The sequence below is a fragment of the Xiphias gladius genome, chromosome 10 (assembly GCF_016859285.1).
Source record: "Xiphias gladius isolate SHS-SW01 ecotype Sanya breed wild chromosome 10, ASM1685928v1, whole genome shotgun sequence".
In the NCBI taxonomy this organism is placed as follows: domain Eukaryota; kingdom Metazoa; phylum Chordata; class Actinopteri; order Istiophoriformes; family Xiphiidae; genus Xiphias; species Xiphias gladius.
This window is the reverse complement of record NC_053409.1, coordinates 22,931,106-22,951,201: the sequence shown is the minus strand read 5'-3', so window position 1 is coordinate 22,951,201 and position 20,096 is coordinate 22,931,106. Positions and strand designations below refer to the sequence as shown.

Genomic DNA, 20,096 nt, shown 5'->3' with positions numbered 1-20,096 from the left:
TAAGTCTTTTGATTAATCTTAGTTTTAGTCAAGCAGCTGAGTTTCAAGGAATTTCAGCTTTTGTTGCAGGTACTGGTGAAAATTCAGTCAACACTGGAAAAAAAAAAAAATTTATATGAAATAAGTATGCAGACATATGAGAGAGAATGAGGATTATTGGACAGTTGACTACAGGAACAATGGGAAATTTTGTCTTTTTAAAATGCAGCCTAGTTTTTACATTTGAAAAAACACCTACAGATGATGAACGCAAACGATCATCCTCTCTCCAAAACACGGAAACTCGTCGATCTTCTGCTTTGATGCGGCTTCATCATGATCCCTCCCGAAATTTTAAATATGAAATCACACTCGTTTTTCTCCCCAAACATCTTCACAGTCTTTTACTCCACAGAGGGGTGACGGGTATGCGTGCATGGAGACGGTCAGTCAGCCACAGCAAACCCCCTCCACCTCCCGGGTGTTCATCCATACCATTGTTCCCCCCTCATTGTCTCTACTAGTGTCAACGCAGACTCTCCCTCGGTATAGGTCATCCCTCCACCGGTCAACAACCAGCCCCCCACACGTCCAGGCTCAGGTCTTGGAAGAAGGGCTGAACATCTGCTCATGTAGGAGGCCCAGCAGCCGGCAGATGGACGACCACACAGAGGTGGAGAGCCCGAGCCTCCGGGCCAGGAATTCTGGAGGGAAAGACAGACAAAAGATGAGAAGGGGACGAAGTGGCTGCAGAGGGTGCATGAGGGGGTTAAAGAAAGGAAGGAGGAGGATGAGGAGGAGGTTTATATGGTGAAGTGACACATCCTGACAGGGATCTGAGTGGGTTTTAATACGAGGCGGTGGGAAAAAGAGAGAAAATGTGGAGTTGAAGGAGGCAGAAGGAGGGAGAGACAGAACGATATTCAGAAGCATCAAAAAGACTGGTTTTTGTTTCTGCAGCTTTGAACCAACCTGTGAAATTCTCCACATGTAATTGCTTTTGTATATTCTTCTATGCAAACTATTCTTTTTCTTCTGAATTGAAGTGGATTTTAAATGTTCTTTTTTTCAACGTATTATTATTTAAACCGTTACTTACATTACGTACCTGTTTGTTTTTGAATTTGTAAAGCATAATGAGGTGTATTTTGTTACTGAAAAGGTACTATATAAGTAAAGTTTATCATTGTTTTTATTTGAAGGAAATGAACATTTTTATCAGTACAGTAGTGGGAGCAGACAAAATTTAAGGGTAAAACAATAAAACAATACAACATAAAAGTGATTATTAACAAATACGGGGTTGTGTAACTGTACGCTATGGCCAATTTCGTCACTTGGGTAGAAGGTGAATTAGCAGAAATGCACAAATACAACCAGATGAATCAAATAAATGTGACGTTAAACCATTAAATATAGAAATTTAACAAATATATCTCTTTTAACCAATGTCTCTTTTTAGGCAGATTTGTCATTTTGGGCTACATACAGTAAATAAAACTGACTGGACTTGACTTTAGTCCGCAAATTTACGGAAATTAATCAGAAAAAACTTTGATTCATTTAGGAGCAAAAATATCGTCGTTTACTCACATCACAATATTCTCAAGACAAATACTTGCTGTGCTTTATATATTATATATAATATAAAAAAAAAAAAAAAAAAAAAAAATATATATATATATATCTGTATGAATGTTTGCTACTGTTTCTGGATATATGTTAAACTGTATTTTGTCATACCGGCACTTGTATGTAATGACAGTAGAGCTGAATGTGATCTAATGTAAGCGAAAATGTTTTAGGGTTCAGTTAAAGCCTGTCATGATTTTCCCTTACATCAACGTAAAAAAATAACCTGCTGAAATACATATCTGGAAACGTCCTGTGAGCTCGGGCTGCAGTTTCACTGAGCTAAAACTGCAAACCTTTGTCGAAAGAATAGAGGATTTTCTCCATTCGTCTGAAAGTTATTTAAACGAATGGGAAACTTGGACACATTTCGCTTTCTGATTCATGTTGGCGCCTCAGCTATGCAGTTAGTCAACTGCATACGCACAAAACAAGACAGCGGTGTGGTTTTTTTTCTGTCATAAAAAAACAAACAAACAAACACAAAGACACAGACTCAATCCAGCGTGAGCATGGACGTGCAGAAACACAAACCACAAAATCAACCAACAGGAAAGACAATAAACGATGTATGAAACCAACAAAGCCTTTGTTGAAGCATGACACAGGATAAAAACACTGAGAGGTAAAATAATAACTTATATCCATAGTTGTCCTGATTCTGAATAATTCTCACTTATACCTGCCTGCTTTTCTTATGCAAATGATTTTTGTGTCTCCACCTTGCTAATGAACTCATAGAAAAGAGTGACTTCCTGTCTATAAACAAGCCCTTGTGGCAGTGAGACAGCCCCTTTGTTTGACTGCTAATGTGAGTGATGGGCACGCATGTGCGTGTGTTGCATTCATCTTGAATATTGTATGGAAAGCAGTTGGCAGCAGACAGGCTTGCCCATCTGTCAGAGGCAGCGCCGGGGCCTCGTTGCTGATGGATCAGACAGAGAGTTATTAATCATGGATGAGGTCAGGGATTAAAAGTTAATAAGTTCAACAAGTATCAAAGGTAACGTCATTAAATGTTCATAAACTCTAGAATTAGCTGCAGTTGACTATAACGTCCTAATTGATTGGTTCTTTATTAATAGCGGATTAACTGGTTTTAATGTCATTCTCCCCTGCAGGGGTCAAAGTCCCTGGTCAGAGGACATTTCAGTATAACTCCGTAGTTTAAGAGCTGTGTCCCACAGTGGAGCATTTGAGGTCAGAGAACAACCCTTCTGAATATTTAGACTTCACACATTTACTGAGTTAGCTACCATAAAAATCATTCATTACTGTATACATTTCACAGCAAGATCGCAGAACACACTCACTGCAGCAATTGACATCCTCTATGGGGACCACGACATTTAACAAAAAGGCCATAACATCATCTGACAAGTCAAGTGTTTGGTGTCTTTTCAAGTCAAATCTTTTTTTTATGTTGGTGCTAATTTGGAAACTCTAAGTATGTAGCCATTAAACATTCATCTCTTGTCTTGTGCTATATATCCTGGCATGCACGTGTTTCCTGCTAAATGAATTTCGTAAGAATAAACTCGAAATAAAAAAAACCATCCTGAAATACCTCTGAAAAGGAACGTGGCAATGAAAAAGGTAACATTTTGCACGTTTCCCTCACTGATGCGGTTTTTCTTGACAGTAATGTTTATACACGTGAGGCTCATTTGGATGGAAACTCTTGTGCGCTCATCCGTGCTGTTGATTACAGTAAGGGAAAATAATAAACGTTCCCCAAATTAAATAACACATTTCTAGAAGTTGTAGGTAACATCTTTTGGAAACTTGAAAACTGTATTGTGAAGGTGCAATAAAAAAAATAAAAAAATAAAAAATGTGAATTTGCAAAACCACCACATTCACAAAGCAGTGTGTGACAGCAGCTGCAACAGCGAGCCTCTCTTATTTATTCACTTATAGTGTGATGCCACCTGTTGGTCATGTGTGGGGCTGCGAGTTGGGTACAAGCAAAAATGGGACTGCAACTAATTCTGGACTTCAAAGAAAACTTTTTTTTCCCGTTAAGACATGAGAACCTCGGTCCAGAGGAGTCTTGGAGAATGACGCTGAAATGAGCAGTATATAAACATGTAATAAATGTTTGTCGCTCATTACAGTATAGCTTTAAGCAGCAGAAGTGTTTATTAAAGTATTTACTGTTGTATAAGCAGATAATAAATGACAATGTAGTAAAACACAGATGTAATAACATGAAACATGTCGTTATTTTTGACAAATGCTGCACATTGATAAAAACTTAAACATGTCCTCATACAGGTGTCTGCTCAGCTTACGTTATAGTGTGTTATTAGTCATTTATCACATGATTATACACTGATTATACAGGATCAATACGGGGACTTAAAGTGCTACCAAAACAACCAGTTGGACACTATGTAAACAATAATATCAAATTTACAGAAATACCTGGGCTGTTTGCTACGTCCCAGTTTGTTTAAGAAATGCTGTTTGCTTCAATCCGTCAGGACTCTGACCTGCACAGATTTCCGGTGGAAGAGTTGGAGCTTTTCTCCGATGCTTTTTTAAAAATAGTTTCTAAGCAGAAATTTCAAACAAGCTTCCTTGACCAGGGTACAGAAATGTAATAACATGCAGTTATTTAACTAATAGTATCATGATCCATACAGGAGCAACGTGACACAGTTTTATAGATGAACAGCAACATACTGTATTAACTATTTAAGTGTGGAAAAATAATATAATATAATATAATATATAATATATGATATATGATATATGATATACGATACGATACGATACACGATACGATACGCTTGATTATTCACTTATAGTGTGATGCCACCTCTTGGTCATGTGTGGGGCTGCGAGTTGGGTACTAGCAAAATTGGGACTGCAACAAATTCTGGACTACAAAAATGGTGGCAGCTCTGCCACTCTTTTTCTTTAAAGACATGAGAGGAGTCTTGGAGAGTAACACAGATATTCAGCGATGATTATAAATTTTTTTAAAAAGGGACTGGCCCAGAGGTAAATTGCATAATAGCCTTATAGCATTCATGAGCAGTATATAAGCATGTAATAAATGCTTGTAACACACTGTAGTATAGCTGTAAGCAGCAGAAATGAACACTACAGGTTTCTGGCTGCAAGTTTTACATTTGTAGACGGTGAGCCAAGATGATTTTCGGAACTTTGGAGGAGCAAAAATAATGCTTTCTGATTTGATTTGATTTTTTTTTTTCATTTAGCTGGAGAAAGAGCTAGCACAGAGGAAAACTGCTGGAGAGACAGGGCCACAGGGAGGAGGTTCTCAGGCAACAGGACTAGTGTCCAGCTGGTTTCCCAGTAAAATGAGGAACAGCTGAATTTTACAGCTGAAGCAGTGTTTGGATTTTATCCAAAGAACATGATCAAGATGAACTGAGAACTGCTAGTGTAACGCACGTTTCTCATTGGTTTATGTAGAATGCAAATGAAAAAATAAAAAAATTTAAGGTACACTCTAGAGTTCACAATGTAAAAAGACACAGTGCTCTCCTGTTAGATTGACAGCGAAGAGCAAGACAGGCTTGAATTTTGGATTGGACGGGTGTGTTAGCTTGACGACCAATCACCAGCTGTGCTCCTCTTCCCTGTCAAACGTCGTCCATCTTGTGTTTTACGTGCCATTTTGCCCCGTGAATGAATCTTGCTCATCTAAATCTTGACAGCCACGCCAGCATCGGAGGATCGATCCGATTTTATAGACCCCTTTTCACAGCAGACATTTGGATTTGTCACAGCAGGAAAAGCACAGGTGTAATCATTAACATTAACTATGACTTATCAGTATCATTAATTGATGACATGACGGATGAGTCATTAATTAATTCATGACTTGCACGTAACCTGTGTTTGTCTACAGTTAAAAAGGTCTATTCAGGTGTATTTTTCACTTTCACTCTGTTTCCCCTAAAAATCTGCTGATATTTTTGTCCAGACCTTCGTCCAAAGTCTTGAAAAATTTTGGTGATGTTTGTGACCTAGTGTGTGTGAGTGTTTGTGTATATGTATATTTATATTTGTTAATATTAATGTGAGTATATTGTGGTTTTATCAGTCCTTTTCCCTCATTTTCTTCTTGAGTCATCTTTCACTGTTCCCTTGAATATTTTTTTTATAGCTGCATGTTTGCTTTTTGTAAAGGTCTTTGTAAGTGCTTTAAAAAAAAATAACCTTTACAATTATTGGTTTAGTCAACGGAAAAGCAGCGGAGCATCTCTGGATTGAGACATAACAATATGAAGTGGTGCCTGTTCAGGTTTTTGCTCTCTTGCGCTGTCTCTACCTCTTTCGTCCACCAGATGTCACCAGATGTTCAGGAGATCTGGAGTCTACATGTCAGCCTGTGTGTGTGTGTGTGTGTGTGTGTGTGTGTGTGTGTGTGTGTGTGTGTGTGTGTGTGTGTGTGTGTGTGTGTGTGTGTGGTCCTGTTTGAAGTGCTCAGTCTGCTCTTGTAAAAACACTAAATCAGCTACTGTGCTCCTCATTCTTTGCATGAGTTAAAAGACAGGGAAGTGAGGTGTAATGTGCCTCTGGGCGGGCTGTCTGCACTAATTATTGTTCCCGACACTCAGCCTCCACTCAGAGTACATCACGGCCCACAAAGTCAGCATATCTGGCTTTGTTTGGCATTTCTCCAAGGAGACGGCTGCTTTGATCTGCTGCCGGAGGCTCTGATTGTCTTCTGCTCAGCTCAAAGTGACATGGACACACACAATAGACTACAGCCTAGGTGGGACGACTGTAAACCTCATCCCTGCAGACGGGAGCGAAGGCCAAGACCGGGCCTCTATTCCTGGGGTTTATGCACAGAAAAAAAAAAAAAAAAACCCCACACACTTAAAGGGAAGAAAAGTAGCACTGTACGTACAAAACAAAATTACATTTGGAGTCTTATGATACACTTTGAACACTAAATTTGGATTTAAGTGTGTACACCGAATGTGTATCAATCCCCGACTGAACATGGACGCCCCAACAAATGCACTATTTTCTCCAGTTTGAGCAATGTTTGCTTAAAAACTACAGTGACCAGCTGTTTCGGGATATGAATGAGCCTTTTTCACAAGTGAAAGTGAGTATTTCACGAGGACCGAAGGGGCCTGGGACTGAGTGGCTGAGTGACGGAGGGTTAATGAGGGACAGTCTTTCATGGGGTGTTTTCACAGTGATGAAACAATATAAACAGCCTCATCTTTTAAAACAGCTCTCTGTTGCTTTTTTTTTTTTTTTTAAATCTAAGTCAAACACTTTATATATATTATATATTTACTAAAATCTTACACAAAGCATATTGCAGACAAGCTTTTCTAAGCTGAGGTTAAAGTCGCTGCTGAGGACAAACAGGAAACAACCATAGACACTTTCTAGTAACATGTGCCAACACGAACAAAGCCTCTAGGTGTCTCTTGTCCATTCTATGTGACCAGAGTGAAACCAGCATATCATTGCCTTTAAATAGCAAATAAGACTTATTACTGACTGGGACAGAAACACCTCACCTGTGCCAATACGTCCTTGAATGCAACACTGTAACTACGAGGAGTGCTGTTACAGCTTTCTCTGCATTCTCCAGAAGTGGCTTATAATATTTATGACCCCCTGCTAAAAGACAGGAACGTATATATTTTTTTCTTGTCTTTAGTTTCACTGGTGATGCCTGAGTATTTTCCCACCACCTGCAGCTGAGAAGCCCAGCAGGTGTCTTCACAGTGAAATCACAGTGACACCAAGAAGGCTACTACACACCAAGTACATGATCACTTCAACTGTTTTTTTATTTTTGTTCTTTGTTTTTAGCATTTTCAACGCCATAATTCTTTGTGGAGTTGAAATTCATTAAAGCGATTAAAGATCAGTTAGTACCATTTTGTATTTCTGGTCATTGCTATTGATCCCCGTCCGCTGCCACAATGTTAAGAGACAGAATTAGTCCAAGCATATGACACACTTCCCTTTTCAAATTGATATAATAATGAATAAAAATAATAAATATCTTTTTTCAATTGAGAGTGAATGTAATGTGTTTTGGGATGATGACATTTACAGACTTCTGCTTGAATTTGATTGATTGTTTGTTCTGCTTTGTGCCCCTGCAATATGGAGACAACTCTTCACTAATAAACACTGAATTATTTTGTAGGGACGTCAAAAAGACAGAGGCTCCACACTGGTAACATACTAACGCGGGTCGGTCTCCTTATATCCTGAAAAAGTACATTTTAACTGTGTATCTGAGACAGTTTTTCAGTCGACCTGATCAAACAATCCTTCTGGTGAAAAAGGAGAGTTTCAGTCAAAGAAGCTTTGTTTTCAGTCCATTTCTGACTGAAAACATCTATTAATCCCCATATAACAAACCAGACCGAGGCTGAGAGCAACATTGAGGTTGAAAATGCAGGCTTGTCATCATTTTTCTATAAAAGGCCTGAGGAGGCGAGTGTGGGGGGTCGAGGAAGTGTGGCAGTAATATAAGCAAACAGAGAATGTGAAGAGAGGAAATGGCCTGTCCTAATAATCACAGCCCAGGAGCAGCAGTGCATTCAGCTCGCAGCGCCGGGGTGCTCGGAGGCTTTCAATGCAGCAGAGCCCTGCAAGCAGCGCTTTATGGACAAGCCCTGACACCCACAGGAAGTGTAAACAGAGGTCAAGTGTTAAAGTCCAACCCGCTAATTCTCACCTCCATTAAAGTGGAGGAGGGGGGGGGTCCTTCACTGAGCCCTCAAAGCACCTGGGAAGTGGCTCCTTTAAGACACGGCAATGATTGGTTTCATAAAGCAGCTTTACAGATCAGCAAAGATGTGAGATGTCTACATGACATTTACATTGTATGCATTAGATCAAAAAAACCTACGGCTATTGTACCTGAACAAATCAAAAAGTTTCATTTTAAGATTAGGTGTCTACTGCCTGAGAGTATTAGCTTTGTATAAAATTACAGTCTAAACTATTCTTCTGGAGTTACCAGCTGACCTGTGACTACTTCTCACTATATATATGTCAACGGTTTCGAGTTTGGCAGTGACCGTATTTGAGGTAAAGAAAAAAAAAAATATATGGTGAACTCCCGCATAAGCTTTAGAATCAAATAATTAATTCTTGTGTCTTAAAAATGTTTAATACACATGAATAGCAGAAAAACGGAAAAAATAAATAAAACCTCATATTAATTAAAAAAAAATGTTAGGGAAACTTCCAATAACAGGAAAAAAGAGAGAATATTTGCCCACTAAATTATGGCTAATTAGACCTAAAGGAATAGTTTGACATTTTGGAGGTTTCTAACCTTCCAATAATCCACGAAATCATCTGAGAGACAACATCAGCCTGAACTACAATACGATGCGTTCAAATCAAATCTGGCAGTATCTGTCCACGGTAGCAGCTCTGCGAGCCTGGAAATCGCCGGAGATGTTTCTGTCATAACTTTGCAAAGCCAAACGTGATGTTTTCCAGTGTCTTGCTTTGTTTGAGCAAAACTCCAAATACCCCAAAGTATTTTGATTTCCGTGACATAAGACAAAGAAATGCAGGTAATCGGCTCGTTTGAGAGGCTGGAATCAGACAATATTTGCCTGTTTCACCATTTTGGCTGAAAATGACTGAAACAATTAACTGATTACGAAAATAGTTGCTGATTATTTTACTGTCGATCGACTGGTCAACTAATCAACTAATCGTTTGAGCTCTATTCTGATGTCACAAATGATCTGGTTAAGTGGAATCTTGCTCTGAATAAATCGGGCCTTTGCAGCGGGTAGAACAGCCCGGTGGTGTGGAGGCCTGTGTGCAGTGTCAGACAGGTCGAATACACACACACACACACACACACACACACACACACGCTCCGTTCCCAGGACAGGTCAGTCAACAGATACTGTTCAGAGGGAAAGTTAATCCCTCATTAAGTTGTTAATGACATGGACGGTCATTTCTGTGAGTGGACGGAGGACTCCCTGTGCCCCAAGTGGCCACTCTGAGCCCGGAGGAGAGCAGCTCGTACAGTAGCACTTCACAGCGCTGGTGTCGATGCTAATGGCTGCTTAGCCGGAGCTGCAGTGGCTTGGAGGTGCCACACATGTAAATGAAAAACACACAGAATCTGCATAGTGGCTTGCAAAAGACGCAACTTTCAGTGCTGGAATTAGTCATTTCGTATTTTAACCATGTAGCTGGACTAAAGGGTTTTGTTCATGGGCACTTTGACAGGATAGAAAACTGTTTCCGTCTCCCTCCTCTATCAGTTTCAAGCTTTACAGTACGGAGAAATTAAACACATGCAGCCACGGTACATTACACTCCACATAAACTTTAATGAGGTGTTAAATGTTGATTGGCAGGTATTTTAACAGAGCTGTAGACTGGAGGCTTAAACTGTGTCCGCATTCCACACGGTGTGGACCTGCAGTGTATGCTAATCTTTACGCTACACTGTTTTTGCGGTTAGTATTGAAGGAATCAACATACAATGGTTTTATTTGTCACTGAAAATTGAATTTAAGTTTTTTAGGGTGTTCCAAAGATTTGGGGGTATTTTAGAGTCCACTTTATTTAGTCACTTTTCAAGTTTGGACACAGTCACAACGTGACTGGCATTAGTTAGACTTAAGGCGCAAAGATGAAGACTTTAGATTTGACTTGGACTTAACTGTTTTAGGACTTGACTAGAATGATATCTGAATCCTGGAACAATAGAAAATAAATAGGAGAGGACCTTGCAGTTCTTCCCTCGCAGGTTATTTGGTCATTATTTGGCCATGAATTGAGACTGAGACTGGGTCTCAGTAATGTAAAAAAACAGTAGTTAGACTTTAACAGAGAAACGTTAAATGCCTTACTATTATAACGATGAGCACTGAAAGACTTGAAGGGCTTGTAACTGTCTTACAGTATGAAGACGTGTCCCCTCAGCTTGGACCTGCTTTCACAGGACCTGAGGCTTACCTTGGATTTTCCTGAAAGGATCAAAAAACAGCCCTGATTTTTTTAGTACTCATTTGATATCATTCATTTAACCCTGGGTCCATTTTCTTTTAAATGACATGCGTATTTTGTACAACTGTGAGCTGAAAACAATGTCACAAAACCATATAATATCCCTATTAACAGGAATTCTGCATATAAATTCTTTTGGAACCACTAATGAAAAGTTACAGCTGGGTATATATGTTTGCATTTGGATTGTTTGAGGGTTTTTTTTTTTAATTTTTTTGTCTATAGTTGGTTTAGTACATAACACGTGTCCAGGGAAGAAGAATCATCACTGAATAAGTTATCAAGGTAAAATAAAGTGAGAATAAAAACAAAATCCATATATTTATTTTGTTCTCGGTGGCAAAATGTAATTTGAATATATTCTAAATCTAAATAGGCAAGCGTAGGCTTTCAATAAATATTTCTATTGATTCATTTAAATGAATAATTAGGCCCATTTTTCTTTTAGTTCACCTGCAGTTAGTATCAAATGTAACACTTCTGAACCAAATGACTCTTTGAATTCACCACCGACTTTTCTTTGATCACTTTCAAACAGGATTTAATCTTAATCTACAGCAGTGGCTCTCAAACTTTTCGGCTTGTGACCCTTTAAAAGCAAAGTCATGTCTTTGCGCAACACACAGTTTGTCCACATAACCGTGAGGTTTCATCCTCCGATTGTTGAGTCCTTAAATGGTAAAACCGTCCAGTAAAAGTCAGAAAAATAATCACAATGGGTGCCTGAAGGGTGCATAGCAATAAAGAAACGTAGAAAATGAAATGAAATGGAACAAAAATCGAAATCACGCCGGTATGTCTAGTGAAGTTCAGGTGCTTTAATCCAGTCTGCAAATATCCGTTTTTTGAAATAACTCAAAGTTTCCCTCATACTTCTCTTTCTTGTGTGTTTTACATTTTGTTGTTACGGATCCTTGAGTATTATGAATCAACATTGTTAAGGTTGAATGTCATATGAAGTTTACCCCTGAGATTTATCTCTATCCGACCCAACCCTTTCTCTCCATGGAATATTGCAACCGATTGCACAGATTTGAAAACATCTTCAGAGAAACAATATTCTGCATTTGGGGTGATTTTTTTTTTTTTTTTGCTTCCTATCATTGAGGAAGACTCGAGACACCAAAAGCAGTTGTTTCAACATGCACATTCGTAGATAATATTTCATTTACAAGTAATTCATCTTGCCATCTCAGCATGTTCAAACACTCAAGCTGATTTTCAAAGACTGTTTTTGTGTATCGTGGCTGATTAGCATATCTCCAGAAATCAAAGAAAAACACTGTGAGAAGAATAGGCTCAGGAACCGCACTGAAATCTGTAAATTCTCTTAAAACGCGTGTTTTATTCAGCAGCTTCAGAGCAAGTGTTTCAGTTGTAACTACAGGTCAAATCAGGCTCCTTGCGCTGCCGAGTAAAGACAAAAACCACACGTTGATCGGCCCAGGCAGAGCCTGGATGTGTATTGGAGCCAGACGGCGCGTACCTGGCCCTTTACTGGACTCCCATTCATAGTCAAGGTGAGGGCCAAGGCCCAACAGGTCCCAGTAATGACCCCTCCGTCCCAGCGGCAGGGTGACAGAGGCAGGCCGTTCTGGATCGTTCTGTAAATGGCTTCATAAACTCATTAGCGATGGATGTGCGTGGACAGGAAAGGCCGAGATTACAGTGCCTGTTAAATGTGTCGGGCAGGTGAGAAAACGATCCCCTTTCACCTCAATAATAATAATGAGGACGGTGTTTCTCCATGCTTTTGTTTCACTCAATCACGTGTGAACTGAGCTACATCGTGAGACGGGACAGAGCGTAAGAGTTTCTCCTCTTATTCCTGTGGCTCTCACGTCTCTGTCACATGTCATATCTCCTGGCGGACAGGAACACTTGTGGCATCTACTGGTTGGAGATCATGTTTATTGATCTTCAAAACGCCTCATGAGAAGTTGCTTTTTCTGGCGGAATTAAACCTCTCAACTGCTGCATTTGAATACACTGTAGATATAGATAATGGTTTTACCTGCAGAGAAGAGCTCTTACACTTTTCTACTGTAATATTTATCTGATGTGTTCCCTGGGAAAATGTTTGTATAAATGATGACCAGCGACCGAAAGTCAGTTTTGGTTCCACTACCTTCAGGATGGAACGGAAACTTTCCATCTTTCTTCTCAGATACCTTTTGTTCTCAGAGGCCGAACAGCGAATAGGTCGAAGAAAAATAGACATTTTGGTTTGTTTTTAGCTTGAGTAATAAGAGTAACTTGGCTGCTGATAGGAGATTTGGCCCTCTTGAATCGGAAAATGTGCTTGCAAGCCTGTATTTGAATCTTCAGAATAAAGACGTTGTCGATCAGCGGTGGAATGTAACGAGGTACAATTTTGAAGATACCTGAAGTATTTTCATTTCAGAGAGAAATCCTGTGGTTTTGATTCCCCTACAGTTACATGCTGCCAGTTACTTTGCACCCTAAAATCTTCTTTCATAAAATGTCACATACGTTGTGATAGATTGTACTCGGCGGTATATTTATTCAAACTGCTGATAACATGTTCATTTATCAGTATGATCCAATCATATAATATTTATACTGTAACACATGCAACGAAATTCAAGGGCCATTCTTCCTAATGAGCACTTTTATTTTTGAAGCTTTGAATACAATTTGCTACCAGTGCTTTTGTACTTTTATTGAAGTCAAGACTCAAAAACAGAGACGTGTAACAGAGAATTTTTTGATAGTGCAGCAGCGCAACTTTTACCACTGACTGCATCACAGGTGAAATGAGAATCTAAATGATACTCTCTCGTTGACGGACTACTGGGATTTTATTAGAAAAGGAACTGCATGCTTGCTTGACAGTTCTATGCCACACGGGGTATTAAATGACATCTGTTAAACCAGCTACGAATGTCTCCTTTTCCCTTTCTCTCTTTGTGCTGAATATATGATATTGTACATCTAGGGAGCTGTTACAGAGCTTTTTAGCTTAGTAGCTGTTTTGTATGCAAACATATTTTTAATATTTCTCTGTCCTTTAAAATCAAACTTTTTGAAAAAAATGTATCTATATATTACAGTGTGCATCAAATTTTGAGTGTGTAAAATATGGGAAGACACCCGTTTGATCTGGTAAATACAGTATAGTTCTGTCCTTTTTTTTGGGTTGAATTTCAAACTGAAGTTTAGTTTGTACAGAAAGTTGCTTTAGGAAAAAAGGGGATATTTGGAAAGCTAAAATATTTCAGTGTATGTGAACCCATGGCACTTGCAGAGGTTGCAGAGAATGAGCTACCCGCTTGGTCTGAACATGTAACCAGCCGACGGATACTGAATGAAGGAGTGCTGATGAGGAGTTTCAAGCTTTTGGTGAGAGCCTCATTTGGGAAGGATGGCCCATCGAGTTATTAGAGAGCAGCCCCTCAGCTCTCTTTCTCCTCTCAGGTCATGACTATGAAAAGAGGACTCTCTGGGACAATGGTCCGTGTATTCCTTGTCTGGCTCCAATACACAAGGAGGCCGCGCCGCCATTCTCTGCGGCAACACAGCAGCTCTGGCATTGGGGCGCACAGAGGTGGTTTCACTCCTGATATATAGTCGGTGGGTTTCAGATGGGCAGGGAGAAGAAAGGAGGAGAAGTCAGATGGAAACGGCAATAAGGTTTCCCTCCTCAGTCTCTCCCACTTGGTGTGAACATTGGGGTTGCAAATAATGATTCTTTTCATTATCGATTAATTGTTTAGCCCAAAAAAGGTAAAATAGGTCCAAAACACCAAAATATTAAATTTATGACGTTTTAAGATGAGGAAAACCAGCAAATATTCACATTTGACAAACTGGAACCAGTGAATTCTGCTTTGATAAATGACTTCAAAGATTAATCGACTATCAAAACAGTTTTTGACTAATTCTCTGTCAATGGATTAATGGACAGACAGTCAAGCAATTGAGATAATCCCAACTTGTCTCGTTTGCTTTCACTTATTTCAACAATTCTCTAACCTTGTCTGACATGATGCGACCGTCGGACTAAATGAAGCCTCAATGATTCAACACACGTTTAATCGAGATTTCAAGACCAAATGTGAACGAAATGACTTGTCAGGACGGAGATTTTCTGCAGTGCACGCCAGTAAACACCGGTCCTGGGGTGGGTGGTCCGGTCGTGGAGGCATCAGAAGAAGCCTCCTCATTGTTAAGGCCGAGTCGAGAAAGTCTGTGTTTGCCCTCTTCATTAGACATTCTAGTGTCAGCGAAAGAGAATAAATAAAAGGCACGGAGGTCAAAGGGAGTGAGCGGTTCGCCTCGGTGTTTAAATGTGTTTTAACAGTTACTTAAGGCTCTGGAGACGCTCTCTGCCACTTCCAAATGATGGAAATGAGCCTGGAAAGTTTGCAGAGCTGGCAATAATCCAAGTTGAAAGAGAGAATGTCTTTGTCCCCGGACAGTGTAAGAAAGTAAATCGCCTCCTTGAAAGAGGCCGCGCGGCGCTTCATCTTCGAACCGCCGAGGACTCGAGGACAGAAAAGAAAAGTTGGGGGTTTCGGTTACTGCGACGAAATCTATTTCAAAATAAGGCTCTCTTTTCCGAGTGCACCTTAAGTGTGCAGCAGACGTCGAGCGGCCTAATGACACCGCCTTTCATTTAAGCCACTGGACGCGTTGCATTTAAACACAATAAACGAATCCACCCTGAGATTTGAGGCTTTAGACCAACTGGGCTTGTTTTAGGAATCAATCAGAGCGCGAGGCTTTCGCGGTCGGAGCGGCCACTTTCAAAGGACGGGACGGATCAACCCGTGGATTAACACGGCGAGTGAGATTAGCGGGGTTGGCAGTTTGGTCAAACCAGCAGCGCCGCTCTGCCACCGCACCTGACCCGCTGAATTCGACGCCTCCATTACGCAGGGCAGTCATTCAATCTTAAGAGCGACGCCGCTGCTGTTAAAAGCCACACGTTGGGAAACAGGGCGCATTCATTTTATACAGGAAAGAGATGATGGATTGTTTACACACAGGAGCGATTCCCTGAGACACCGACACATTTAAACCCCGAGCAGCCCTATGGCTAAATTAGAAACATTGAGGAATGCGTCAGAAAGTTTGGAATCAAAAAGGGCAGTAAATCGAATTAATTAAACCAACACAGTAGATCCTCTGTAAATTGTACAACTTTAAGTCGGCATCCAATTGTGAAGCGACTTGTTACGCTGCTTAAAGCATCTGTCGGGCAGCCGGGACTTAAAGGGCTCCCAATAAGATGATTTGGTAACATCAAGGCCTTCCCAGCGGTAATGATTACATTTGGACTTAAGATCCATGCAAGAATTTGTAGGCCAGTAAATCTCTTGACTTCCCTGCCCCCACCGACACTCTTCAAAAGCCTTGTCATTCAAAGGGTTAGGATGTTTGACAATCCCAGCTTGTACTACTCCACCAATTAATTGGATACGTTGTCGGGATGTTCGTTTCTCTCATCTGCTACTTAGAAAGACAAAGGATCGATGGGGGGCTGTTGACACCTCTGTGTCCGGGTGGGGTATAAATGAGGAGTCTCCGCGGAGGAGCAGCATTCACTTTCTCGCCGCACTTGGAGCAACGACTTGTTTTCTACAGAGACCTTCCAGAACTTCTGTTTCCACTTTAAAAAAGACAAAAACCATCTGGCAGAATGCAGGTGCCCAACAAACTAGTCGGGACTTATGGATACTCTGTGCGTAATTACGCACCAGCGTCGCTGTACCCGCAGTACCAGGGGAGCCAGTGCGCGTCGTCAACGAAGCCTCCCAGTGGGAAATCTTTCACCATCGAAGCTTTGCTCGCCAAGCCGGAGGACACGACCAGAGGCCGGACGAGTCCCGCTCAGTGCGGAGTGAAATATCAGCCAGCAGCCCCGGCTCTGCCTCTCACCGGACACGTAGGCTTGCCCATGGCGCCGGCACCTTACGTCTACTCACCAAACATGTTGCACTCAGCTGTTCACACACAGCCCGGATATTCAATCTACTGCTGCCCGCCTTTCAGCTACCAGTCGACGTGCCGTGGCACGTTTTACGCACAAGGTAAATTGAGTTACGGTAGTTGCTTATTGGACCCAACAAAGAAAAACTGTCTGAGTGTCAAAAGAAATTGAATTATACTCACGTGACGGTGTGATTTAACGTGTCATCCCTGCTTCACAGCATCAATGTCCAAGGTCAACGCAGGCCTGCATTCGTTCAAAACCAAAGGTGGGAAGTCGAAACGGATGCGCACCAGCTTCACCAGCGAGCAGCTGTCCCGGCTGGAGAAGGAGTTTGCCCGGCAGCAGTACATGGTCGGATCCGAGAGGTTCCTCCTGGCCTCCGCCCTGCAGCTCACAGAGGCTCAAGTATGAAACTATATCCTGAAGATCTGCATTTTAGACAGTGTATCCTCGGAAACATACCACAATGTGTCTCATGTGCATCTGTTTCCTCGTCTCCAGGTCAAAGTCTGGTTCCAGAACCGACGCATCAAGTGGCGCAAACAGAGCCTGGAGCAGCAGCAGGCCAAGCTGGCCAAGCTGGGCCTCGCGGCCCCGCCGAAAAGCCCCGGGTCTCAGGGGCACGGGGATGAAGGCGATGAGGACGAGGAGTTCTCCGACTCAGACGTGGACATTGACGTGTCTGATGACTGCACCGACCACTGCTAACCTGCCACCACCGGACCCCTGAAAAGACTTTTTGTACATACAGCTGAGGAAGGAGGCCTCTGTCTCCCACTATCAATATTTAATAGATGTATAGTTATATATTTAATTTTCTACACGAATTGCTCTTTGACGAGTTTGCTTCACGTGTTGAGTGTTTGTATATTTGAATGAAATATTCAGAAATATATTTTATGACGCTAACCTTGCAACCTTGTCCTGTTCATTCCTTTTTTTATTCAGCCACCGGGAGTTGGAAAGATTTCCAGTGTTAAGTGTGACATTTTCTGTCACGAGATTATTCGGAACCTGCTTTTATTATTTGCACATTTAACCGAGCTGAACAGAAAATATTTCAAAGGATTTGAAAACCCTTTTTTTCCCCCCATTCAGACAAGACATTCATTCCTACATCACCGCACACATTTCTATCAAAGTTAGAGGAGTCTGGTTATTTTTCATTTTCATTTCACATGTGCTCCTCTCAGTGGTTCGAAGTGAACGGGGTTCAGGTGGGAAATCTGATGAGGTAAAAACATTTTAATTAAAATCTGAGGACAGTTCTGGGTTTGTTACTGTCAATCGAAGCCGATCAGAAGAAACCCACACACTCCCGGGGCAGATTAGCTCAGATTTTGAGACTCAGAAAAATTATACTCCAAGATATTTTTTTTTTTTTTCCAAAATTGAACCCTGATTGTGGCTTATTCAGCCGTTTGTATTTAATGTTCTTATTGAGGACTTGAAACCACATGCTGCTTTAAAGAAAAAACAGATGACACGCAGATTCACATTAAGTATTGGAGGCACGGATGCTCACAGATTTTGTCCAATTCACAGATTTCACAAATCATGGTAGCCGACTACATCTAAATTTCCTGAAGACATTAGCGATTTTATCAGGTGAACTGTTTAAATATCACAGAACAATGAAACTACAAAGAGAACTGAACAATCAGATGAGATTTTTTCCACCTTGATTCAACTTCCAATGACTGAATGTTTGCCTGAGTGTTTGTTATTCTGCACCTTAGTTCCAGAAACAGATTTAGCACAAAAAAAGAAACTGCCCCCTCTATAATGTATCCCAATAAAATCATCATGGTGCCCTTTGACCTCTGCTTATTGCTCCTAGATCTGTGCCCAGTTTACAGCCGATGGGAGACATTTCCTCCGAGGTCCGAGCTCACGTTAAATCTGGGAGAGACTCTGGTTCCCCTCTGATTTAAGATGAGCAAATAAATAACCAGCTCAGGGATTAGCTGGGATATCTGTAACCCGGGGTGGTAGGGTCAGTCTGTCTCTAGGGCCAGAGAGCTGGCTCTCAGCGTTTAATCTGTTTAAACGGTCCATATGCCTGTTCTCACCGCCTCTCAATGGACGGGCCTCTCCGCATGCCCACCCACCGATGGCAAGTGTCCCGTCTCTGCGTTATTGAAACCCCACGTCTTTCCTCCCAGGCGGAAAGGGACTCATGCTGTCGGCTGAGGCCTGCCTGGCAGACATGAGGGATAAAACAGGAGAGAGGATTGGGATGCAGCAAATGAGTCCATCAGAGCAGCTAATTGGGGTGGTCAACCTGAAAGTCCTGTCCTGTGGACAACAAGGTCGTATTAAACAAAGAGGGCAGATGGGAGCGCAGAGCGGTGGCCTCCATCTCCTTAATCCTTTTTGCAGTAAGTTATTATATTAAAATGTCGTGTTAGTAAAAGTATCGTCGCCCACTTTTAGCCTCAATCAAACTACTTTATTAGCGCGACATTTAACAGAAGAGGTGATAATCAAGAGGTAAATGAAGATGTGACGCGGGCTTTCTGTAGCTAAGATTAAGAGCATTTCAAACAAAAGAGATTGTATCGATTGCCCGTGACTCCTTAAACTTAGGCAACATGTACTTGTGACATCTCAGAGGAGATCATCAGTGTGGACATTAGTAGTGAGCAGTTCAGCCACAAAATGTTCTTCCCCTCTCAGATTCTTTGTTTGAAGGCATTCAGTATTTCACAAGAAAGAAATGGAAAACCTTTAAGTAATGAAGTTTTTTTCCTCTCATATGTTATTTAGTGACCCCTCAGATTATCCCAGGTGAGGAAACCAATGATCTATACTGTACATTAGGGCTGCAACTAATGATTATTTTCATTTCCGATAACATGTTTTAAAATGTCTTTGTCCAACAAACAGTTCACAGTCCAAACATACCTGGTTTAGTCTCGTGTGTGAGAAAGAAAAGCAGGAAATTATCCGGTTTGTGATGAGAACGTTTGGCATTTTTGCTTAAAAAAAACGACTAAAACAAATTTGAAAAAACAGTGGCTGAGGAAGTTTCTGTCAGTCACCTTATCGATTAATCTTTGCAGCTCTGCTGTAAATAACAGAGTTCGACGTGCCGATGCCGTAACATTTCAACTAACTAGATTTACAGTTGTTGAAACCACTACAGACTCCAGCAGAATGGCTCAATCTACACCCTCTCCCTTCTGTTGGTCTATTGCTTTTTTTTAATCTCGATTTTTTTCCGGTGCAAAATGTTTTCCAGAATAAGGGTCTCTCACTCAACCCAAGCAATCCACTCCACCCAAGAAAGCTGAACAAAATCAGGTGAGGAATTGAGCAGTGGGATGAAATGCAAACTGGAGAGCACAAAGTTACTTCACTCAGATCATATCAACTTCGGCTTTCCATTCTTAACTAATCACTGTATGTTGATGCATATTGGAACATTTTCAGGCCTGTTCTCTTTTTACACTTGATGCTCCAATTTATCAAAAAACATTCATTCATTTTCTTCTTTGATTGCTGC

The 20,096-nt window shown here is 41.0% G+C and overlaps 1 protein-coding gene across 1 annotated transcript; it reads left to right on the top strand.

Annotated features, from left to right (window-relative positions):
- The first annotated feature begins 16,060 nt into the window (after positions 1-16,060).
- On the top strand, positions 16,061-17,491 carry noto (notochord homeobox). Its single transcript, XM_040137587.1, has 3 exons — positions 16,061-16,685; positions 16,806-16,993; positions 17,090-17,491. Exons 1-3 carry the CDS (start codon positions 16,295-16,297, stop codon positions 17,294-17,296), a joined length of 786 nt encoding a protein of 261 aa, XP_039993521.1. The 5' UTR covers positions 16,061-16,294; the 3' UTR covers positions 17,297-17,491.
- The last annotated feature ends 2,605 nt before the right edge of the window (positions 17,492-20,096 follow it).